We start from the raw sequence: 24,908 nt of genomic DNA, 5'->3' as shown, positions 1-24,908 counted from the left end.
GCCTCGGTCATCCTTTCCAGCGGGAGATGTGCCCCCCCCCTCCCCTTTACGGCTCTTTGCTCCCGAGATACACGCGGCTCCCAAGCTGAAATGAAAAAAATGGCCGCGTCCCGTTTATAATTAATAACGAAGAGCCGCACTGCTGGCTTCTCGTGATCCCAGGCATTTATACACCGGCTCTGTGGATAATGACCGCGAGGATGAAATAGCCCTCTCAGCGCCGTTTATTTCCCTGTTTGTTCTCCTTCCACCCGAGGCGTCTCTTAAAAAGTGCCCCCAAGGGTTACAGTCAACGCCACCACCCTTAGTCGATGGCTTCTTTGCGAGCGTTTCTTCCGTTGGGAAAAATATCGCGGGGGATGAGCGATTGACCGATTTCTCCCGTATTTACATCATCCGGACCGATTCGCGAAGGATATATATCGCGCAGGTGCTTCGAGTCGATGCTGTACGTGCGATTCGTCCAAAAGTTGCTAGCGGGAAATTTTATGGTCTATTTCACCGAGGTATGACTGTTAAACCCGGGTCAGGTAGAATGGAATGCCTCGTAAAAACAGCGTGGCTGGATGTAAACGTAAGCGCGGAAGGAAGGGGGCAGATAAAAAGTTGGGCGCGAGGCGCGTAGGCCGTAAAGGTAAAAGTCTCGGCGCAATCATGATGGCCGTATATGTATATATACACGCACGAGGCAATTGCTTCGTGTTTCACGGCGTTTTCCTCTCTGGGGATTAGCAAGGGGTAATAAACGGGGGGGACTTTTATCCGTGACTTTTTTTTCGTCCATTCGAGCCGTAATGACGAGGCGGATGATCTTCTTTGAACTGTCGTGTGTGGGAGACGTCGCGGTGAGATTTATCGACCCGATCTTTTGCTGATTCACGTTGTGGATCTTTCGCGGAAAAATTCTAGCTGCTGTGCGCCGTGAAAAATATATTGCGTCATGATTTCGTCGTGAAAAAAAAGACACGGACCGATGGTTGGGTTATACGAAATTGCTTTTTGGGAGGTGGGTCGTTCTCGCAACATGAATGCGTTTTTAAATTCGCGCGTCACCTCAACGCCTGAGACTTTTCGAAAATGGGAAGGAAGAGCACTTTGGCTCTTCAATTTCGGAAATTCGGGGCATCCATCGAGATTGGGTCAACAAAAAAATCGATTATTCCACGATTAGTCGAGAACAAGTGTCATACACTGGCACGCATTATGGGCGTACTAGAAATTTTTTTTTTTTTTTGTCAATTTTCAAGCAACACCCAGATTAGCGCGAAAAATGAAGCAAAACGCCTTGAATGGCTTTAAAAAAAGGTCGTTGATCTGGCTGGCCTTCCAATACATTCCCACCGCACCGAGCGAATAATCGCCTTTGTCCGTAAAGCCGTACAGTGTTGGTAGGAGGAAAAAAATAGACTTGGTCGAGATTTAAAAGCAAAATCAGGTCAAGGATCCCTTTATCTCTCCACCGTGTGTCCAAAAATCGCATTTGAGTCCTCTCTCGCCTGGTACAGTACATAATCCCGTTTTCAGTAGTACAGGTGCCGCTGTGGTCAGACGGAGCGTTGATTCATAATACAGGTGTAGGTACAAGCTCCCGTGTACGTGTGGACGCGAGCCGATGTGCAGCCAACGCAGTGATTTTGCTCACGATCCATCGGTCCTGTCATCGGCCGAGCCTTGCCCTGCTTTTATTTTCCTTCGCGCTCGACTCACCCCCCGGATCCCCAAGGATACGAGGGTCGTTTTAGGCCACGACGTGCGCTGAATGCAACCTGCGAGTGGATGCGCGCTCTGCGCTGGTTCTCGAGATAGATGGAGCTCTCACAATTTCCCGGGGAAAGAACGAGAGCCCAAGGGGTGGTAGAGGACGAGGGGGGGGAAGGTCGCGGGGAGGGAAATGAAACGCGACACTTACCGAAACGAGGCGAGTTTTTTGCTCCTGCCGTCTAAATCGCACAGCACTTTATCCTTATCGTTGGAAGAAGCTGTATACTTTTAGCCTTGAAAAAAAAAAAAAAAAGATGCCTCAAAGGTTACTGCGTTGCTGGTTTTAACAAACCACACTTCCTCGCGCGAGCGTATGAATAAAAACTCCTCGCACGTAGTCCAAAGAGAGAGAGAGGGAAAAAAGTCGACTCGACGATTAACGTTTCACGTCTTCTACAGACCTCCTCTTTCTTATTCCAACTCTAATCGCCCCCTCTTACTCCTACCACTGTTTACACAAAAAGAGCGATGGTATAGGCTCCATCGGGCACTTCTCCGTTCGTACTTTTAATTACCTCCCACGGCTTCTTTCCTCCCTTTGAATATATACACGCGCCTTCTCTCTTATTCCTGCCAAGTCCGAGCTCGGCCGTGCAACTTTCAAACTCGAGACTAACTCAAGTGTTCGACGACGCAACGGCCAACTTTGCTCGACAATCACGACGAGGGATCATTATCAACTGATTTTCGGTGTGGCTCTCGTTGTCAACTCCATGTTCTTGGGCCCTTGTCGACAGTCAACTGCGGAAAAATCGACCGAGCGAACAACTTGCACCCCGGAAAAACAGCCCCTCGAGCTTCCACCGGTCTCGGCGATGTTGGGACACCGCGTTCCGAAAAATAGGGGCACTCGAGCCGAAAGCCAAAGCCGTGAAGGGCGAATTTCCGCTGCCCGCACGTATGACACAACACGCGCTCGTACACACGCCACCAGAGATAGAGAAAGAGCAGGGCCGAGTGCAAAAGTTCATTTGTCACGTCAGCGTGGAGAGCGAAAAAACTTGCCAGTCATCCTGGTCTTGCCCGGCAAGATCCCTCGGATAGGTGTATTCAGCGACAGCACCGAGGCGGCAGTATAATGCGCTGATGCGAAGAATGGCGCGCAGAGGAGGAGAGCGGAATCTGGAGTGCTCTCGGGTATAGGAAGGAACTTTTGATTTATGGGACCAAGCTCCTTTACCCGCGATGCGTACTGGTATGCGTGTGCGTGTTTCCATCCGTGAATTTGTTCGGTTCTTTGGATGAATGGGGCTGGGGTCTACCTATACTACGATGGAAAGGGGCAAAATGTACACGTTGAAGGAGCTTATTGTTATAAACATCTGAATCTCGAGCGCGTAATTTTACGATATCAATCCCATTACATATTACCTCCTCGGTACTTGCAACCATTGACGATATTCTCGGGCCGCGAGACACATCTACATGGAATAGTTCAGCTCGGGTCTCTCGAGAGCCCTTTATACCGACTCCCTGCAAAGGTCTCTTGGACGTAAAGTCGACAGCGAACGGGCTTTCCCGCAACAGTTAATTGTTTCCAGATGAGAAATTCACGTGTGTGCGTGACTCGAGCGTGGAAAAAATATGAAACGAAGGAGCAATGTGTATGTGAGAAAAACACTCACGTAACAAGGGACAAAAAAAAAGTAGGTGGAGCATCGGTTGCCTAATGCATGCACCTCGCCCGTCTGACCAAAACGGGCTTGTTCTACTTGATGCGACAGATTTTGGCTTTTTAACCTAAACCTCGTAGCGAGAAAATCGTGATTTAATTATTTGTCAAGTTTAAAAACTATGGCCACGTGCTTGGGAGCTAATCGAAGCCGTGTACGTGGCGGAGGTAAAATAATTATACGCGTCCAAAGCGGAGCACTGGAAAAATAAGCTCGTCCGCTCGACGCTTTCTCCTCGGAGACCCCGAGGATCTCAGCTGCCTCTTTTCTGATCGGAAATCTGCACTGCACTGATCCCCCTTTTTGCAGCTCCGCGTGATGACTTTCCAGCGTCGTCGATCAAATCGGTCCCTCCCTCCTTTCCTCCAGTTGAATCGATCGTCCATCCATCAGCTCGAGTGCTCTTTACGCCCAAAGATATTCCGCTCTTATAATTCCGATTTCAGTGCCTCCCCCGTTACATTAATTGAAAAGCAAACGTACCGGAAAATGTGAAAAAATTAAGATGATTTCATTTCACCGAGAACAATGTTGGTTGGACCGTCGACGGTACATAGTTAGTACGAGAAAGGTATACCTTTGATGTATTATATATTTATATACGTGTACCTGTAAGGCACTAAGCCCGTGTACACATACAACTGGAAACAAGAGCCCGCGCTCACCAAGCCCTCTCGCGTGTAGCTGCATTGATTTATTTCGCAACGAGAATATGTACGCCAGAGCGCCGAGCGTTACGTGTGTGTGCCGTTCATGAGCAAACGCGCTTCGCCTTCTCTTGCTATATAACGTGCCCGTTGCGGTTTATACGTGTACCTATACATCCACGTAAATATTTCGCAGCTACGGGCTCCACACCTCTCCTTTGCGAGAGATTATATTCATGATAGTAGGCGAGTGAGTTGGGTGAGGAGAGGAGGATCGATCGAGAGAAATGGCCCTGGAACGAATTCGTCCCCGTGAAAGTAGAGCCTGTCCGTTGCAGGTGACTCGACTCTGATACGCGTCAACGCGCTCGGACGTTTCTGTTGCTATCATCGCTGGCTCATTGGCCGTCGAATGGTAAGCTTACATACCGCACAGCTCACCCGTCGAGATAATGGGACATATCTTGGGGCATGGATGGGTTTTCGCCCCCCACACTGCACACCCTACGGATATACCCCATAAACTAGGATCCAAGCGTGGAGGCGAGATTGGCCGATTTGCATGCTTTAAAAGGTTTTGTGCCCGTGAGTGACACTTGAAACCTGTAGCCGGTAAAAAGTCTTCCTTTCTCACCCCCCTTCCTATTACAGTAAAAGAACACTTTTTTCATCGCTCAAAGGTCGTTACGATCTACCAGTGGGAGGAAAAAAATCCTGGGCACTTGGTGGCGTGTAATCGTCAATGCGGACACCTGATGAGGGATGTTGAAAAAAACAAAAAGTCCGAGCTAGGATTCATTGGAAAACACTCGGGGAGAGCGCGAAAAGTGTCACGGGAGGCTGTAGGGGAAGAGAAAAAAAAGGGCAATTTAGAGCGAGTGGAAACGTATCGAGAAGCTCGAAGAATAAAAACGAGAGAGGAGATGGAAAATAGCGCTCGAGGTGGGTTGGGCGTACCGCGCGGCAGTGCTCTCCCGACGCCAATTAAATTGCGTAAAATAAGGCATTTTCTTTTTCACCGAACCAACTTGTTTCCCCATTATACTTTTCCCGTTGCCTCGCTCTTTTTTGCGACGATGTGCATTTTAATTAAAAAAAAAGCAGAGGCTTTCGTGTACATTTTTTCTTCCCTCCCAATAACATGCATTTAGTTTAAAGTAGTAAAAGACGATTTTGGTCAGACCGTGTTTATCGTAGACAGACAAACGATTAGCCGAGAATGTAACTCTTGGTTGAAACCAGAAGCAAAGGGATGTATAAACAATCATCGAACAACCACGAACAACCAGCCCCGACGCCATTCGGAAATCCAATCCCATCCATCCCCGCGCGAGCCGTTTAATATACAAAATAACGACCGCACCGCGTCGGGTCCTTCCCTCACTCTCTCTCATCGGCACTAAATGTACACACCGCGACCGCAAACCCGGCGAGAAAATAAACCAGACGGAGCACACCGCTGCTGAGATGCCATCGCGAGCAATTCCACACACACACACATACTCGGATACAGGGCCGTTCCTATAGCTGGACGCGAGTGACGTTTTACCTCTGGTTTCAGCATATGCGTCACCGTGGTCGTCCTGAACGTCCACTTCCGCTCGCCGCAGACCCACAAAATGGCGCCCTGGGTCAAACGGGTCTTCATACACATACTCCCGAGGCTCCTCGTCATGCGGAGGCCCCAGTACAAGTTCGAGCCCACGAGGTAAGTACTCGTGCATTAACTGCATGTCACGCGTTGCGTATGTATGTATTGATGCAAGCGTGGTTTTGTCGCTGGCGTTTTGTGATTGATTACTCTTTTCTGCACTCGTTATACCCGCGCATTACTACTTACCAAAGCTCTCGTTGTTTTGGCTGTTGCACCGTGCATATTTGTGCGCGTCCGACCGCACTCGACTTGTTCTACTTTAGCCGAGCCTCGAAGGGGCTCGAAACACCACAGATCCATAACTCCTCCTGTACATTTGTTTTCCACGCAAACGTGTATTATATGCACGGTTGTACCGCGGTTGTTTCTCTTATCGCGGGATTTATCGACTGTGCAGTCCCAGTGCACGCGGGGCTGTGAGTCACAATGTGGTAAAAATCACGCTAAATCTATGCACACGTATGCTACCTCATGGGAGAGCTTAAAACTGCAAATTGAAATCCAAACGAGTGTATACCTACGTATATACGTATAACATTCGAAACAAAACGGAGATGGTTCAACGTAGCTCGGTCGACTTATGCAAGTGAGGTTTCGTTGTGATGTACCGTATGTATACACGTGTACCGCATCAGCGAAAGCTGAGCCCTTCGGAAAACTGGGACCGCGACGGGGGAGAGGTGGGGTCAAACTTTTCCGAATCAATTGCTCGAGCGAGCGACCTCGTGATTTAGAGTGGCGCGAAATTTATCGCAGAGCTCCGCCCCGCGCATGGGAGACTATAACTACGCGCGACAGAGTCTAGCCCCGGATTCTCGGTGAAACGAGAGAAAGAGAAAGAGCGGGGGGGGAGGGAAAAAAAGGGCCGAGGTCACAGACAGGGGAAGGGGGAAAGAGGGCTCCATGCATCATGCGACGTGGACGCGCGTGTGCGCCCGATTGTGCTGCTTCGGCTGATTGTGTGAGTTGGAGAGGCTCCAATCTCTCGACTCGACTGCCGGAGGAGAGTCTCGCCGAATTACGCTGCTCCACACTGGTGCAGGGGCCCTTTCACGCCTGCAACCCCCCGTTTCCCTCTTGGTGTCGCTAACTGGATTCGCTCTCACTCTCGGGTGCTCTTGCTACGTTTCATGCGATAGTCAACGCGGGGGCTGAAGGGGGCTCCAAGAGACGCTGAAACGGATAGAAGGAAATGGGGACGAAAGAGTTGCGAAGCGTTGTACGTGTGTATATACGCGCTGTCGCGTTACCAACAACTAAACCGGGCAGTGCTTGGCTCTATACCCGTTGTCAGCAGATTAGAACATTTCATGTAGAACTTTATGGTATTGATTTTGTGATACCGAACTAAAGTTCCTTTGTTTGCGCAACTTACAAGTAAAATGCATACAGATGGTTCTGTTCTGTATTTTCGGGGAAATACGTACCTCTGCGTCGTTGGGCTTCAGTGGTGGCGTGCGAGCTTACTGGTAATTAGTTGGCTGGATCTATTTGGACCAAGTTTGGCTTGATTTGATTAGGTTTTATTGGTTTTCGGGGTTATTGTAGGATATCCCATCATTGTAACTGTTTCCAACACGTATCGGACAGAACTCTATTGCGTATAGTTAGACATAGCACGCGTTGGCAACTTGTAGTTGAAAATTTCACTGGGAGTGAATATGTTTTTCGAAAAGTCCACCAGTGCAGGCTCTTTCAACGGTATAGTGCCTCGTACACGTGCATATGTGGCTTGTCCGTAGGTTTACATCGAGAGCGGCGCTGATGCGGGGCATGCGGGGCAGCAAGGACAAATCCTTCTACCCGTACCACGCGTCCTGCCACGACATGGTCGACGAGCACTTCACGCCCTCGAAGCGCTTCCATAGCCACGCCTCGTCCAGGGACGACCTCTCACCCTCCAAGTACGGGACAACTGAACTTTATTATTTTGGTTATTCACCCGTACGATGCGCTTACTTGTCTTGTAACTATACAACCCACGTACTTCTCGACCAAACAGCCTCGTGGACGGGGCACACTTTGGCGGGAGCTGTCTGATCCACGGGACGCCGAGTCTGCCCCGGCTACCCCTGCACGCCGACTGCGAGGAGCTGCAGATCGGGCCAACGGACGAGGAGGCGGCGGCTGCCATCCTTGACGGCACCAAGAGCCCCGTGCTCCGGCCGACCTCCACCTTCTCGCACTCAAAGTGCCCGCCCGAGCTGCACAGGTCCTGCATCTGCGTGCGCTTCATCGCCGAGCACACAAAGATGCTCGAGGACTCGACAAAGGTCAGTTTGTTTTTTTTCTTTCTTTTTTCCATCGGGAACATCTCTACACAATTACCGATGTTTTTTCACACCATGACCGTCTTGGCGCGCGCTTATTGTTTGGTCGCAGGTGAAGGAGGACTGGAAGTACGTGGCGATGGTGCTGGACCGGCTGTTCCTCTGGATCTTTACTCTGGCGGTGCTCGTAGGTACGGCGGGCATCATCCTGCAGGCGCCGACTCTCTACGACGACCGAGTTCCTATCGACAAGAAGTTCAGCGAGTTCGCGACGACGACGATCGTCAAGTGCCCGCCACCCCAGTAAATCGACCCACCTCCTCCTCCTCCTCCTCCTCTTCTTCTTCTTCTTCGCTCTGCTCTGTTGGTGCTGCCTTGGTTCGAGCGGAAGATCGCGCGAGTGCGACACGACTCAGGTAACTTGTCGCTGAAATTTGCGCCCACCCCCTCCCCCCCCCCTTTTTTTTCTTGCGTTTCTCCTTTCGAGGCGTCGTTGGTGCTCGAGTTGTGTTTTCGCTGCTAACCGGGGCGTATTATTTTCTTAAGAAAACAGAAATTCAAGCGTAGCATGCGATGAAACAAAAACAAACAAAAAAACAAACAAAAATTGCATAAAATAAAATCAAAAAGTTGGATGGATTCGTCGTTATAACAGTAGAGAGAGACAACGTAATGCCGTATTTATGTGTATAACGATATGTAGGTAGATGAAATAGCACATAAATCATTGATCATTCGTTAACAAAATCGATATAATTAAATTGTTTTTATTTTCACTCGTCAAGAGAATAAATAATTACTATAACGATAACAATAATAATAATATAATGAAAATTATAATAAAGATGATGATTAAATATTAAACGCTAATAATAACAATAATAACAAATGATATAACTGGAAAATATTAATAAACGTTATTAAAGCATATTAATAATAATAAAAATAATAATAATAATATCGATAATGATGATGATGATGATAATGTTCTACATAATAATAAAAGGATCAAAAAGCCATGTGTTAATAATTAACTGTTGAAAATTTTTAAAATATATAATGTATATTAGAGTTAGAATGGAAAAAAAGGAAATGTTAAAAAAAGAGAATAAAAATATTAATAACAATAAAAATATTGTAAATATATTTGAAATGAAAGGGAAAAACGTTTACGACGAGATGAGTATGGAAATCATAAATATATTATATTCAGTGTACGCAATGTAAAATTAGAGTTAGTGTTATTACACCGAAGGGAAGCACGCCACCAACATGTACAATTGACTCTTTGACAGAAGCGTTTGTTAAAAATTAAAAAAATTAAAAAAAAAAAAAAAAAAAAAAAAACAAAGAACGAGGGACGCCTATGTCTGAGTGTAATTATAGTGTAAAAATAAAAACGTCCGGAGTACAGTTTGAAACCTGTATCATAACGAGAGTTTGACGCTGTGTGAATCTCCGTTGAAATAATTATTATTCCTAGGTGTGGAAATTTTTACGAAAACACAAAGAGAGATAGATATGCTGGAAAAATAATTACTTTGCGTGGCGCTTCGTATACGACGACCAAGGCACGTATCCTGATATACTATTTCCAACCCGATCTTACCTATTATCTATAAATAGGTGTTGGTGAGAGAAAACGACTTTTCAACTCTCTGAGATGAGATATTTATTTGAAAAAAAGGTCGCGTTTCAACAAAAAAAATCTAAGTATTTTTATTTTTATTAACCTTATAGATGTCGAATAATCACCGAAGAATAAAATTGAAAAACAAAACACGTGCACTTACAAAATTGAAAAAAATAAAACTTAAGAAATGAAATTTTCCAAAATACGGATGAAATAACCAATATGAGCGATATGTCGCAAAAGCGTTTTCTCTCCACCGACTACGACGTGAAATCAAGAAATTGCACGTTTTATCTCGCACAGTGTGTCACCGCGTGCGAATTTCCGTCGTATAAATTTCTGCTCTCAATCTGTGCCAACAATATATTTCTTCCCCCTCGGCCCCGCCCTGTGTCCTCTTTCCGCTCTTCCTGTCCCTTCGTTTTCCTCTACTTTACCTCCCCCACACCCCCCGTTCGCCGCTCGTACTTACGTACCATCATTTTTTTCCAAGTAATCGAAATAACCTTTCCACACGCAAACCCATCAGAGTGAATATGCCCATCGTTCCGGAATTTTAATGCGAAAGCTGCCACTGTTTATTATATACGTAAGAAAAAAAAAAAAAAAAAAAAAAAAAAAAGCTATGTATGTATTTCATAATTTGCATCAACATTTGATAATTAGCGAGTAATTTGATCATTTGAATTACCATTACTCGTAATTGCTGTAAACTATTAATTTACTCTCGATGCGTGTGAAACAGCATCGACGCGACTGATACGAATGAAAGCAATGTGTCTCGAGACTCGAGGATCAATATATATTTCAACATTTTTTCCAAAACCGCAATGAACGCAACTTTGTCACTTTTTGCCGTATTTGAGCGAGACTTTTTAACTTTTGACCGCGCCGTTTTACAAACATAGTGATTAAATGTACGACATGAGTTTGCCTTTTTTGTACCGTTTACAAGTTTTCGGGAAATAATTGAGAAATAGTCAATACTCGGGTTGATATTTGGAAATACAATGGAAAAATACGGTAAATTGACAAGAGGGACGTTTATTTTAGTATTTAAAGAATTTCGGGAGATGATTGAAAATTTTTTTATGAAAGATGAAAAAAAAAAAAAAAAAAACTCTACGAGCAAATTTATGGTTCTTGTAAGGGAGAAAAAACGGAAAAAAGTATACATATACACATACAATAATGGATAGGGAGAGTGAGGGTCTATGATTGTAAAGTTGTAGCGAAAGATTTGGATGCCTTTGGGGGTTTTCACGAGGGAAAACCGATGAAAAGGACGAAAATATACTTGGAAAGTTTCATCGACTCCCGAAATGTGTTGGCCGCAACACGAGGAGCCATCACGCGAGCGTATATGGTCTCGTTCGATGTCAATGCATTTCCGGAATGCAACAGAGACGCATATGTGTTAGTTCCCATACCAACGTCATTATGTGAATTTTATATAATATATATATATATAAATGTACATGCATATTAAGTATATGCACATTACCACGAATACATATAATAGTATGTTTTGTATGATCGTTACTCCGACGTACGTTGCGAAAATATATTATAGATTTTTACTAGTGGTGTATAGCTCGTGTTTTAGATTATGTATGTATATATGCGTAAACATTTCCACACGTACACACATGCATTTTTATTTTAACAAAAGTCCATCGATAAGCTTGTACATACTTGTAATACACGGATTCGGAAACTCGGCATATGAGAATGAGACAGTTTGCCACGTGCATATGGACACTCGCTGCCATGGGCCTTGTATTGATCGCTATTGATCACATTGAAGTTTAAAAAGAAAAAAAAATTAAATTATTGTTACGTGAAAATTCTAAAGTTGCGCAAGTTTTTTAGGAGAATTTTTGTGGGTCAAAAGTAATGTTAAAACCCATAGTGGACATATTTTTTAATATTACGTATTTTTACGAATAGAGGATTATTAAATATATACACCAAAGCGATGATGTTGTTGATTATATGTGTATGAATAATATGTATAAACAAGCACTGGGATTTAAAGAAGACATGGAAATTTCGTGAAATGTAGCAGGAAAGTATTTATTAAAATCGTGGTGATTTTTTAAATCTTCTTCCACAAATGAATGGTTTTATCCGTGTAACGCAATAAATATTGTACGAACAATACGACACCCAAATTTTGTCGTGCGACGGAAGAACGATCGTTTGTTTGCAGAATACATCCTGCAGCTCAATAATTAATACAATTGTACATGTTGCGGTAATGAATTATTAATGGCACTGTTACCGAAACGATGAATATAATCATCAGCTCTCGATTAAAAAATTTCTCCCAACAATTTCCTGCAGGGATATCAGATAGCCGAACATAAATTTCAAAATACACGTCGACCAAAGTGCTGCAAAGTGCATCCGTCGTAGGTGCATGTAAACGATAAACAACAGCAAACCTTTCCGATATCCACTCGTGAATTTTTATCGCATCTAGTAATTGTTACATCAGATAATTCAACAAAACCACGATTCCGCACGAATATTAAATTCATCCGGAGGATATACTCGAAGGAGCAGGAAAAAAAGTCTTCTCGTGCACTATTATTACGTTATACCTATAACACACCAATAATATATCTATCACGTATTGTATCCACGTACATGTAGCGTGAGAATCGCGGAAAATCGGCGTCGGCTGCGTGCAACGAACAACAAAAAAAACGACATGAAACGCTAAAAACCGAGGAAAGCTCGTTCGTCACGTTTCCGCGAAGCGACATTAACCATGTAATCAATAAGGAGGAGTAAAGCATACGAATTCTAAAGTCGGTAGTTGTAGGCAAACAAAAAAAATTAAACAAAGCGCCCCCTCGCCCCCCCTGACGTGTAAATACGCATCTCCAGTGTTGAGGGCGCGACTCTCGATTCTCAATCTGCGTGCATATTGTGTGTGGGGCAGCATACAGAGTATCGTGTCTCGGTTTTTTCTCTCCCTCTCTGCGCCTCTCTCTTTTTTTTTTTTTTTTTTTTTACACCTTTTGTTTTTCGAGCGTGCAAATCTCGGTGAGCCGTGTACCATTGTTCGCGAGTTGGTTTATTTGTTTCCAGCTGGGAAATTGCACGCCGAGTTGCGTTGGGAATCCAAGATATTTTTCATTCGGTTCCATCGTGTATTTCGATGAGAAACTGTCGGTGTGTACATTGAGATATCGAGCAAGCTTTTCGTTTTTTTTTGTTTTTTTGTTTCGATACATTGTAAAAATGAAAGGGAGCGTTCGATTTTTGCAAGTTTTGGTTTTTTCGCTGGAGATGAAGGAATCACCTACTTTCCCGTTTTTGGGTGTATTTACCTTGTTTTTCTTCTTGATACTTTCTTAAAAAAGACAAGGGAAACGGAGAAAATCCGTTTGGGCATAAGTGCAACAAAGCGACAGTCGGGATGAACTCTAAATAAATACCACTCGCAGATAAATATCGATGCCAACAAGTCGAGCAATTATAATTTCGCGCATCTAACGGGCACGTATATTAATAGACTAGACCGCACGTATTAAATAAATAATAGCTGGTGTAAGAAGCCATTCAACGAAAAATAAATAAAACACTGACATGAAACAGATATTTAATGTATTGAGGAAAAAAAAAAAAAAAAAAAAAAAAAAAAAAAGTTTATCGGCGTTATCGATTTGCTTTGTTCGTTGGAAACTTGCAAAGTTTTTGGATGAAAGTAAATGCTGTAAACTATTGATAGAATTTTTGATAGAATCGTAGATTTACCGATAAGGGGTATCGGCCGCGTAGTAGTCGGTGTGTATAGGTTTATGGCGAAGCATCGAATGTAACGTAAATATGTCCGTAACGTATTACCCGTTTCTTTTTTCACATTGGAAATGTGGTGCCAACCAGTCGAGTACACGAAATAAAGAAGAGCCACATCGAATACACTACACATTTATTATTTTACCTACGAATTAATTTAATTTATTTAACAACATAATTAAAATAACCTAATTCTAGTTGATACAGGTATACTTGGGTTTATTGCACATTATATTATGGTACAGGAGACTTGTACGCAGAGATAACAATAATACAGGTGGATAATCCAAGTTACGTGAGCCCCTTGATAGTGTCCAATTCGTGCAATAATTCATACAAATGCTCTATTTCGGAGAGTCTCACTGATTGAGAAAGTTTCCGTGCGACAATAATTTACCGGCGCCAGAGATATTTCAAAAATATCATACGGTAGTCATCAAAGTATTGTAAAAGTTTTTCAATTTGAAAACGATTTTTTTTCTCTCATTAAGTACATTCGTTAATTAAAACAAAAAAAATTTCCTTCGTTCGTCACCAATAAGTATAATAATACCTTTTTGAAATTTAAGTTGTATTTTATAAAAATGTATAGATGTACTGACAGCAAGGAAAAAAAAAAACAAATTTTTTTTATATGTACACATACCTATATATAACGTGTAAGTGGGCAGTTGTAAATAACGTGTAAATATAATACCTTCAAAAGGTACTTGAAGAAAAAAAAAAATATCCTAGTTTGGACGGCAAAAAGCATTCTAATTTATTCGCAAGGTAAGTTGTTGTCATTTCGTTATGTAAAAATGTAATTATCGCGACACAAGAGAAAAAAAAAATAATTAAAAAAAATAGTACGACGTAAATTCCCCCAAAGCTTCATATTGTATTGTATTGTTGTATCGACATATGATCAAATAAAAACTTTTCATTGAATTATTGTACAGCGAAAGATTGTTAAAATTAAACAACACACGACGTTTCTCGACACATTTCACTTAAATTGTAAAATCGCGGCGACAGAGATTATCGCAGTAAAATACAACAGCAAAATAATAACGTAGTCATAATACATGGATACAGAAATGCGCTCTATTATAGATAATAATAATAATAATAATAATAATAATAGTAACATAAATATATATACACAGTGTTGTAGCTAAAACAATTAACTACTGAGATTGAAATGATTGGCCGCAGAATACAGAGTAAACCGAGTCTATATAAATTAATTAGCGCATAAAAGTACGTGTATGCACGTGGCAAGTGTCCAATCGATGACTTTATTTTCCGTTTTGTTGACAAAAAGTATGTAAACGTTGTAAAATCAACGATGTGCATTGGCCGTACATGTACCGATCGTATCGTTTTTTTTTTTTCTGTCATTCAATGGTTATATTGTAACAATATACGTAAAATAAGCTAAAGAAAGAAAAAACGAACGTATACGTGCCGAGCGACGTTGCGAAAAAAAAAAAAAAAAATAAAATAAAATAAAATAAAACAAATAAAGAAAGAAAGAAAAAAAACGATTGTGTCGATTAAAGGTAAGCAATAAGAAAAACAAAATTTATGTGATCATCGGGTTAGAGTGTGACTCCACGTGTAGTGTGTAATTGTGTGTGCAGGTTCGTTATAAAAAAAAAAAAAAAAAAAAAAAAAAATACAATGTTACGGGCGTCTTTCTAGAATAAAAATGATGAGGGACGGAAAATTGTTGCTTTGTTTTATATATAAATAAATTATGCTTGGAAAGAAAAAGCATTTGACGAAATAAAACATTGTTGTGGTAGAACACGTCGTGTCCGTCGTCGAGACTCTCTATTTATTTTTCCCACCTCCTCCGATCCTCTTCCATCACGTTGTTTTTCCTCCCATCCTTGAGAAAAGAAAAATATCGCTGAATTTCTCACGTTGACTCAAGGAACTTTATAAAATCCAACTTTGCACTCGCAAGGTACGCGTTAAACTCGTTATCTACAAATAATAATTTTGTACGATATTGATAAACAATGAAACCAATGATCTCGTGTGCTCACACACATTTTGGTATACGTATGCTCACTACACGTGTACACGCTGTTGACAGCTCTAGATGTCGTCGCTCGAGCGGCTCTTGAACCACCTCTGGAGACTGTCGAAGGACTGTTTGAGCCGGAATATCCACGAGGAGGCCTTCATCTCGTTCAAAGCCACCCAGTGGCCCATCGCCTTCAGGCTGTCGATGTTCTTGTCCCGGAAGGCATTGAACTACGACACACAAGACACTCGCAATAACAAAATCACACTCGTGACCGCCGCGCCCTTATTTTACCTCGTTCAGGTCGTGCTCGGTGAACAGTAGGCTCGTCGACGCCTCGACGAACGCCTTCATCGTCCAGTACGAGTGCGAGAACCTGCAACAGAGAGTATATTATTATGCATCGCAACGCGCATAATATGCCATATACAAAGTATGGGTACCTTTTCACGATCTCCTTCCAGTTCTCCTGGACGAATCTACGAGCTGCCTGGGCAGCCGCCGGGTTCTTCGAGTAAGACTTCAGTATCACCCTGACGTCGTGCTCGTCGAACTTGTCCGACTCGAGGATCTCGTTGAGGGTACTAAATAAGAAAAAGGCACCCGTCATTCCATCACTGTTGGACCAAAAGATGGGGGCGCGGACTCACCTCTGCAGGATCCAGGGAGTCTGGAAGCAACCGAGGGCCGACAGCAGTCGGTTCTTCTCGTCCCGGTCGCTCGTCTCCGCGTGCTTCTGCACCAGGTGGGACAACTCCTCCCTACCGCCCCGCTGCGCACCCACGCAGTACACCGTCTCCCGGACGTGTTTCGCCAACCTGCAATCCACCCACAACACGTATACACGGGTGATAAATCAATTTTACGCCCCATCGGGGAATACTCACGCGTACTCGTTGTCCCTTAAGACGTTGTCCCACTGGCTCCTCGCCCAGCTGGTGCACTTTTGATTCTCGAACGAGCAAGCCAGCTGTATGGCCAGGACGGCCAGCGGCGAGCCCTGGTCGAGCTTGGCCTTTGTCTCGTCGAACAGTTGCGACGCGATGTTGCGCATAAACTCCTGCGATCGGGACAAACACCGTCACAGCAAAGGAGGAGGAGGAGGAGAAAAAAAAAAAAAAAAAAAAAAAAAGGATCTACTCGCCTGGAACTCGGGGTAGGAGTTGGTCTCGTAGAGGGCAAAGTCGAGCTGCGAGGCGTGCCGTGCGAGGGCGCGCCAAGGGGCGTAGTCGAGCTCCGCGTTGCCGATGTAGCCGAGTAGCTCGAGAGCCGTCCCGTAGTCGAGGCTGCCCTGGCGCGCGAGGCTCAAGGCGTCGTCGATCAGAGCTGCCCTCGTCCCTGGGGGTATGCTCGTGTGGTTGGCCAGTAGGGCCGAGCCGATCCCCCGCCAGGTCGCCTCGTCGTAGTTGACGCGATAGTAGCCTGCATGAGCATTAACGTTATACTAGCGCTGTTTGTATATTTTTGGGGAAAAAAATGGGTAAATTTAATACGGACCGCGCTTGTCCACGTTGAAAACAACCCAGGAGTCGTTGTCGCGGCCCGTGGCCCGTCCAAAGTTCTCGAGCACCATCTCCTCGGTGCCCTTGAGCCAAACGAACGACGGCTCGGACCAGTCGTTTCTTCGCGAGTCCACGTAAGTCAGCGGCACCCACCAGCGCAGCCTGCGGTCCGGGCGCTCCTCCTCGTCGCTCGAGTACTCGTCAAAGTTGAATTTCTCCTGCATAGCAATGATGATTAATCGTGCGAGGCGTCACTCTTCCAAATATACTTTTACGTCTCGAGGAGAGAATAAACAAAACGATAAACACGATCGAGCCACGGTGCAAGCGCGGCTATATTTTTTAACGACAGCCTACTTTCTACGCCTCGTAAAACGCTCCGCGATTTGACTCGCCCCCCCGTGATAGGTGTATACGCAATAGAGTACAACCCATCATCGAGACCGACAAAAGGCATTATGACCAGAAAAAAAAAAAAAAACATCACTCGACTCGTCAACAGATACCTACGTATACTCTTTGCTGCGTTCGTCGTTTCGGTTAATAAATGTTGGTTCGAGAGTGGTATATAGGCGTACCTGGCGTATGGTGACGGTGTCGTTGTCGCGGTCCCACTTGACGGTGATCAGGGGATAGCCGGGCTGCCGCGTCCAACTGCGAAAGACCTCGTCCAGTCTCGGCGACTCGCCCACGCCGCCCGTCGTCGCGTTCCCCGTGACCGAGAGCAAAAACTCGTTGGCGTCGGCGTTCGAGTGACTCCTGCAACGACAACACACGCACACCTACTGGTTACGAGTCGCTCGAGCAACGGTGTATACGACATGGATGCGGCTCGTGGTTACTTTTTACCGACCAGCGTTTGATGAAATCGGTGTATCCCCGGGCAAAGGCGTCCTCGCCCAGCACCTGGTGCACCATGCGTACGAGGCACGCGCCTGAAAAATACGGAGGGCAAACATTGGAAGAAAAAAAAAAAACCTCGGGTAAAGCCCAATGGAACACGCTCTCTCACCTTTGCGGTAGTTGTCGTCCAAGTCGAAAGCCTCGACTCGATTGTGCTCGACCTTGGCGCTCAGGGCCTTCGATATGAGGTAGCCGTCGTTTTCCATGGCCTCGAGCTCCACGTCGACCAAAAAGTCCTCCGACGCCTCGAGGCTCTGGTCAATCTGCACTGTCGGACGAGTGTGAAAAAAAAAAAAAACAACAACTTGGCGCGCATTTTGTTTTATTTTCTTTTTTTGAAAACGACTTGCCTTGTCGACGAGCGCGTATTGCAGGTAGAGGACGGAGCCCTCGAGGTACCAAGCGTCGGTCCAGTTTTTAGCGCCGACGAGGCCGCCGAGCCACTGCTGGCCGACTAGTCCGATCAGGTTGAGCAGCGCCCTGGTCTTGGCGAGCACCGGCGAGCCGACCCCCGTGTGAAAGAGCGACTCCCTGCGTGGAGAGAGGAAAAAAAAGAAAATCAACGAACCCACACACGCGTCGCGCGAGATCGACAGGAGCAAGGACTTACTTGACGACGATGAGCCCAGGGGCGGACGAGCCGTCAAAGTCGACGGGCGCGGCGAGGAGGTCCAGCTTACCGATCGGCCGCTCGCGACCGAAGAGCTCGTAGAAGGCCTCGACGATCGAGGCCAGCTTGTCCTGGAGGTAAAACTCGTGGCGCTCGTCGACGCAGCCCCAGTGGCCCACGCTGCTCCCGTTGCCGAGGGCCAACTCCCCGAGATGCTCGAGACTACCGATCGCAAAGGCCAGCCCGTGGCTCGGCATCCGCGGGCTCTCGCCAAACTCCTCGATCACCACGTCCTCGGACCTTTTGCATTATTCCAATGCACTACTCCCTATATGGGATCAAGGATACAAGGAAACATAGAAAAAGGCTACTTACAGCTCGCTCGAGTCCAGCAGAGGCGAGTTTGAAAGGGCCCTGGCATCGCGGGGGTGCAGCAGCGTCAGGGAAAAGCTGGCCCTCGCCTCGGCCTCGCCCAGCGTGGGAAAGACGCGGGGGGCACTGGCAGGCTTCAGCCTCGACACCAGGAGCACTCTAAAAAAAAAAAAAAAAAAACAACTCCCGATGAAAACCGAGATGGACCATCATCACCCCGAGTAAAGGAACGGAGCAAACTTACGTCTCCTTGCTGCCGGCTCGCGTGTTGTTGTACAAGGCGACTGCGTCCACCGGCCGCGCCTCGTACTCGATCTCCAGCGAGTAGTTGCCATCGGCCATCGAGTCCTCGAGGAGGATGACAAAAGTACCGGTCGCCTCGTCGGTCCTGTTGGCTCGAGTCGCCAGCTCGAGCCTCGCCGGCGAGACGGCGCGCAACCGATGGGCCTTGACCGACAGGTGCCTGGCGTTGACGGTCAACTGCTTGGGACTGCTGCCGGCCGTGTGTTCGAAGGCAATGTCCGCGCGGCCCTTGAGCTGGACGCGGGCCTTCCCACCGGCTGTGGGATCGGCAACGGTGAACTCGAGCTCGACACTGTAGCGCAGCGGCTTGACCGAGGCCGAGAGCTCGGGCGCCTCGTCACCGCCCTCGTCCTCGTGGGCCAGTATCGCCAGGCCGTCCGGCACCTTGAGGGGCACGTATATATACATGCTGACGTTGGGAGATATATCGGTATGGGGTGGAATATTAAGGGGAGAGAGAGAGAGAGCTGACCTCGTCCTCGGGCGGTGAGACGACGTAGAAGCCGGCAAAGGCCGCGACGATGAGGATGGCCAGGAAGAAGACGAACACAAAGGCGATACTGCGGTACGAGATGAACATGCCCTTTGGGCTCTCGTACTCTTCCTCCTGGAGGCTGAACTCGTGCCGGGCGTTGCTCGGGTTGCGCCGCTCCCTCGAGGGCATCACGGCTGCTGCGTCCATGGTCGCGTTTGTCGATTACTTTGATATTTGTCGAATCATGTAGGAAAAGAAAAGAAAGAAGCGGGGATGGCGACGGGACCTGTATACGTACTGCGCCTACACGAGTGGTTTGCACTTCCCGAGCTAATGTCTCGTATAGAAGCGCGCGAAGCGTCAATGTGTTGCACAATGGAAAAAAAAAGAAAAAAAAAAAAAAAGAGGATCCTATTTATACAAAAGCCGATCTGTGAGCCATAAACAGCGGGCATCGGCGGGAAAACTGGTCTGTTCATTCAGCGATCGCCCCGATCTCTCATCGCGTAAATAGGTACCCACACGTATACGTGCGCGCACGTGAACATCCCAGCATCGAGCTCCGGAAGCGGGAGCGCTTGCATGTGACCGTAACAACCACGCGTGCACGGAGACAAGGTCGTTGCCGATAGCCGACCTCCTGTCCGCGTATGTATATATATCTGCTTAACGGTGCATGCACATAGTTGGATGCATCGTTATAATGTGTACCGCACGCGCGTGCAACTTCTTTACGTGTTCGAGTGGAGTTTATCCTTTTTTATTTCATCAATATTAATTCTTACTTTTTGGAGCAATACTTTGTTTGTCTGATCTTTGGATCTACCGTCGTCCAATTGTGCTTTCGAACAAACACGATTCTATTATATAGATATAGTATGTACCCGCGTGGATGTGTATACATATACATCGTCAGGGAGGTACACGCCGCATCGAACTAGTAATACTCGGTGCCCGGCAGGTAATAAGTATATACGTAATGTCCTCGCGCGTAACGGTCAATCGCGAAATTTCCATTTTAAACTTGACGCATGCACTTGGGTGCTTTTTTCTCTCTTTTGTCGTACCTATATGAGTTTCACAGCTCATTGCGATAGAGCGCAGCCATGAGTGGCTAAACTCGGTTCCGTCAGATTGGGTATTAACGCCAAGACTGGAGCTATACAGTCGTCGTACCTTGTGTATACTATATATAGGCCAAACAAATCGAGCCAAATTAATAACGTGGACAATAATGTATCGGGTAACATGATAAGGAGAGAGAGAGAGCGAGCAAACGAAGGTGCTCATCATCGTTTATTGTACACGATTAGAAGGCTCGATGTGAGACACGGGCAGTATAGTTGTGCGTATAATGTGCACGCGCAACCTGACCGTAACCAGGAGGTGATTAATTATCGGAACGATTGGGCATTATACCGGAGAGCTCGAGCGTATGGGTAACACTTATACGTACCCGTCTATAATATACGCTCGATGAGCGAGTAAACGACCACCTGCAGCACCGCTCGCGCATAAATGCACGATCGTTCTTTCGTTCGTTAGTCGCTGCAGCGAGTGGTACTATTTTTTTTTTTTTTTTTTTCTTCATCATCATCCCTTCCCGTGTAGAAGCCGTGTGCGTGGTTTTATGATAAAATAATAAATCATTGCAGTCTTATTTTTGTATTCGTATGGCATTCAGCGACGAATCGTAAAAACCCTTTTGTGGTTGTTACCCTGAGATGCCGATGTGACTGCATTTTGCTGTAAAATTAATTTCGTTCGCTGTAGCTTTTTCCATCTCTGGGGTAGATATCGCACATCGAACGTATTCAAGCGCGTCGTGGGAGCTTTCAATATGCTCATCGGCGCTCGCTCAAACTGCGTCCCACCAGCTTTTTAGGATGACCATGATGTATTTTTTTTTTTTTTTCATTTTACTCGACATTTTAATATTAATATCCAAACAAGGGTATAGGTATATATACCCACACGCTTGGAAATAAGGTGAGAAAAAAAAAAGTTTTATTTTTTTGTTTTTGTTTTTCAAACCACTTGTCGGGTGATTTAAGAGACGAGACGCTCTTACGGTGACACGTCCATGCAGTATATAGGTACTTAGTCATATTATACACGTAAACGTTCACGTGTGTATTCGTTATTCCGTATCCCGAGCCGTTATTGTCGAGATGATAAAGAGGAGGAGAAGAGGAGGACAAATAAGCGCTTCCGACGTTGTCATAACGTAATGTATAAGCTCGGCAGCAGCTTTAGTGGCCGTAAGTTGTAAAATGTAATGACAGTTTCGGTAATAGCATTCGGGACTCGAAGGCCTCCTCCTCGTAAGCTCTACGCCTATTACACGCCACTCGCTCTATTATAAAGCACACCTTCGCTCTCGGTGGTAATAAGAAAAACAGCAGATGCGACGAGCGTGTAAAAAAAAAAAAAAAAAAAAAAAAAAAAAACAACGTATATATACCTTTAGCCAATCGACTGTACCTAATGTCACCGAGTAATTTTTTTTTACTGTCGGGAATTCCAGTGGTTATAAACGATAAGTAGGCGAACAAGTGTTTTGATGCCATTGTTCGATAAAAAAAACTTACCAGACCAGGTGTACACTTTTTTTTCGCAAACGAATCAACTCTTGGTACTTTTAATTACACCTATCCAAAACGTTGGGGAGAAAAAGAAAAAAAAAAAAAATATACATATGTACACGTATATCATAGACACACGCGGATCTGTAAACACAGGTGCTCGAGTGCGTGCCTCGGGAGCAGAGAGCAAATGTTTGCGCGGCTGCGTGAGTTTCGTAATGTACCTCATCTCTCTCTCTCTCTCACGCGCGAGTAATTAAATACAGGCACGCGCGATCGGCTAAAAATAAGAGAATGAACAAAAAAAAGGAAAAATGTTAAACAAACCTTATCTCGCGACACGTTGGTGCGAAAAAAAAAAAAAAAAAAAAAAAAAGAACCGAGAATTTATTTCCACGCGCTTCGACGCGTTAATTGCTCGCTCGTGCGATCTCTCCATCGAGAAAACCGCGACGCGTCGACGCACCCTTGAAACGACACCTCTCAAGCTACAAATCACGACGACCGCCGATGAGGATGAAAAAAGGAGATAGCGAGAGGGGGGAGGGGGGATTAAAAAAGGTGCCGGAGGGTGGGTCGGATCTGAAAAGACTCACACGTCCGCCTGCTGTCGTCCGCGTAGGTGGTAACGCTGCCTCTCCTCATCCTGAGGCCGGGATCTCCAGCCCTCTCCGACTCCTCTCGAGCTGCTCGACCGGGATATCGGTATATACAGGCCCACCCGATCACGCGACCTTTTTAAAAAAAAAAAAACACACGCGCTGCTCTCGCGGTACGTTACCCCGAGCCCCACCCGCGAACTATCCCCTCGAGAAGTGCACGTATATACCTACGCACACACGCGCTGGCCGCTACTCGTTACACCAACTGCATGATTATCAATGCAACGAACAACGGCACGCGATGCAAAACTCTGCACCAGTTGTACAGTGAGCGAGATACGCAGGTCGAGAGCGCGATTACAGGTGGCGGCCGACTATTTCACCTGCGGAGGATACATGCCCGTACGTCTGAACGACCGTAGCCCCCCCCCCTCCCCCACTTGCTTACACCCACCTACACACCTTTTGTATTTTCCGCTTCTGCGGCTCTTTCCTCCTCCTTCTCATTCATCGCGCACGGCCGCGCGCTGTTTTCCTCTCGATTAAGGGTACCGCGAGTGCCGACTTCTTCTTCTTCTTCTTCTTTTGCGCGATTACGTGCATACATGAGGAGCACGCGGTGCCGGTCACGCGAGCCGTCTTCCAAAGGAGGCTACACGGCACGTATTGCACCGCGCGCCTCTTTTGTCCCTATATATTGTATATAGCATCGTCGCGCGCCAAACGTGTCATTTATTTTTTTTCGCGCAGTCGTTCGCTTCGAGAGTATACAAATTTTGGCGTTTTTCGCGTTTATCGAGCTTATATGGGTGCAGATTGGTGTATCGCGTTACGCGAAGGAAAAAACAATAGCACACACGTCAATGAGCGATCGTTTTTGCTCTCCCGCAACCCAGATAAGTCGATTGCGCGATAAAACACGCGTGTACCTATAATGTACCGGTTTATGGCTAGTGTCGCGCGCTTGGGTCTGCATACGTGTATACCGAGCGGTCATTAAAAAAAAAAAAAAAAAAGTCTTGGTGTACAGTGATTCACGCGGTGTTTTATGTTTCTTCGGTTACTGCATATATATACTTACTACATGGGTAAATCGACCTGAAAATTATTATCAAAAGAAACGTCATTTTTCGGGGCACGGCTGCTTACTGTTTTCACGAGCTAATCGACAATCGTACATTATATTATCAATTAAACTTTTTTTTCTTTTTTTTTTTTACACAGCCATGAATATATAATATATCATATACGTATAAACACATTACGCGCTACACAATGGGTATGTGTGTATCCTCAATGAGTTTTCCACGCTCATTCAATATAGTTTTATACGTACCTATACGCTCTCGCAGTAGAAGCAGGAAGTCGTCGAAAAGCATGTGTACTGGTAATATACCCTCTTGTTATGAAAATGACCGATTCGGGATACGTTGCTGCAGCTGTACGCCTATATTATATCCATATACCTCCGCTAACAAGGGGAGGGGGGGGGGCTCGGTGCATTGGTGTTTTGGAAAAGAAAAAAAAAAGATTTTTTAAATTCAGATTCATTTTATTGCGCGATCGAACGATCGTTGGTTATACCTACCTATGTACATAACTCTTTCTAGAGAGCACTTACCGTATAAGTTTTAAGCTTATACGATTACACTTGAATCGTGATGAAAAAAAAAAATTGGTTCGGTCCACGCGTGCTTCCACGCCGCACAGAGTGTAAAAATACAACGTAGAACTTGTACACGCGGGATATAAATTTATTCTCCTCATATTGCGCGTGCACATAACGTTATGTGTTACTATTGCGTATAGGCCGCACATATACACAATATACGCATGGTTATTTACACCGAGCCAATTGACGGGGCCACTTTATAATTATTAGGTAAGTTGTCGGGTAATCGGCGTAGACGCGTTGAAAAGCAGCCCCTCCGATCTTTGTTCAAAGCGACAAAGTGTCGTTGCGTACATGAGTAATTTTGTATCTTGGCCGAACGAAAGTTTTTTTCTCTCTCCTCTTTCAACACACGTACATTTTGTATCAAATAAATTTTCATCGCAATTGCAAGTTGTACCCTGATTTTCCGTGACACT

The 24,908-nt window shown here is 45.5% G+C and overlaps 2 protein-coding genes across 4 annotated transcripts in view; one reads left to right on the top strand and one right to left on the bottom strand.

The window, feature by feature from the left end:
• The window catches only part of nAChRalpha4 (nicotinic acetylcholine receptor alpha4), a 72,581-nt gene extending 63,760 nt beyond the window's left edge, over nt 1–8,821 (top strand). For 2 of the 3 annotated variants that reach the window (XM_014348286.3, XM_089589847.1), the window contains exons 8-11: nt 5,643–5,789; nt 7,478–7,639; nt 7,738–8,008; nt 8,118–8,821. In XM_014348286.3, coding sequence (XP_014203772.2) covers nt 5,643–5,789; nt 7,478–7,639; nt 7,738–8,008; nt 8,118–8,312 — 775 coding nt within the window. In that variant the 3' untranslated portion in view covers nt 8,313–8,821. The remainder of the gene's footprint in view (nt 1–5,642; nt 5,790–7,477; nt 7,640–7,737; nt 8,009–8,117) is intronic. The other variant, XM_089589848.1, reaches the window with a different exon arrangement.
• Nucleotides 8,822–15,383: 6,562 nt separating this feature from the next.
• Nucleotides 15,384–22,947, bottom strand: LOC106636050 (thyrotropin-releasing hormone-degrading ectoenzyme). Its single transcript, XM_014348284.2, has 16 exons — nt 22,812–22,947; nt 19,628–19,827; nt 19,097–19,539; nt 18,856–19,011; nt 18,481–18,780; nt 18,221–18,401; nt 17,980–18,133; nt 17,821–17,902; nt 17,546–17,726; nt 16,963–17,185; nt 16,610–16,887; nt 16,353–16,525; nt 16,116–16,283; nt 15,909–16,049; nt 15,760–15,841; nt 15,384–15,695 (listed from the first exon to the last, which is right to left on the bottom strand). Exons 1-16 carry the CDS (start codon nt 22,858–22,860, stop codon nt 15,537–15,539), a joined length of 2,970 nt encoding a protein of 989 aa, XP_014203770.2. The 5' UTR covers nt 22,861–22,947; the 3' UTR covers nt 15,384–15,536.
• Between the last annotated feature and the right edge of the window lie 1,961 nt (nt 22,948–24,908).

Source organism: Copidosoma floridanum, unplaced genomic scaffold, assembly GCF_036245765.1.
Source record: "Copidosoma floridanum isolate Cflo_tuat_1 unplaced genomic scaffold, Cflo_Japanese_pri ptg000009l, whole genome shotgun sequence".
NCBI classification, from domain to species: domain Eukaryota; kingdom Metazoa; phylum Arthropoda; class Insecta; order Hymenoptera; family Encyrtidae; genus Copidosoma; species Copidosoma floridanum.
Note: the sequence above shows the minus strand (reverse complement) of the source record. Positions and strands in the feature narration are given on the sequence as shown.

What these genes read in the sequence shown, in the direction of transcription:
- LOC106636050 (XM_014348284.2), bottom strand. Translation starts at nt 22,860, where the DNA reads ATGAGGAGAGGCAGCGTTACCACCTACGCGGACGACAGCAGGCGGACG. An exon ending in GGACGACAACTACCGCAAAG is followed by an intron (nt 17,903 to 17,979) that starts GTGAGAGAGCGT and finishes CGTATTTTTCAG; the next exon opens with GCGCGTGCCTCGTACGCATG. An exon ending in CCGAGCACGACCTGAACGAG is followed by an intron (nt 15,696 to 15,759) that starts GTAAAATAAGGG and finishes TGTGTGTCGTAG; the next exon opens with TTCAATGCCTTCCGGGACAA.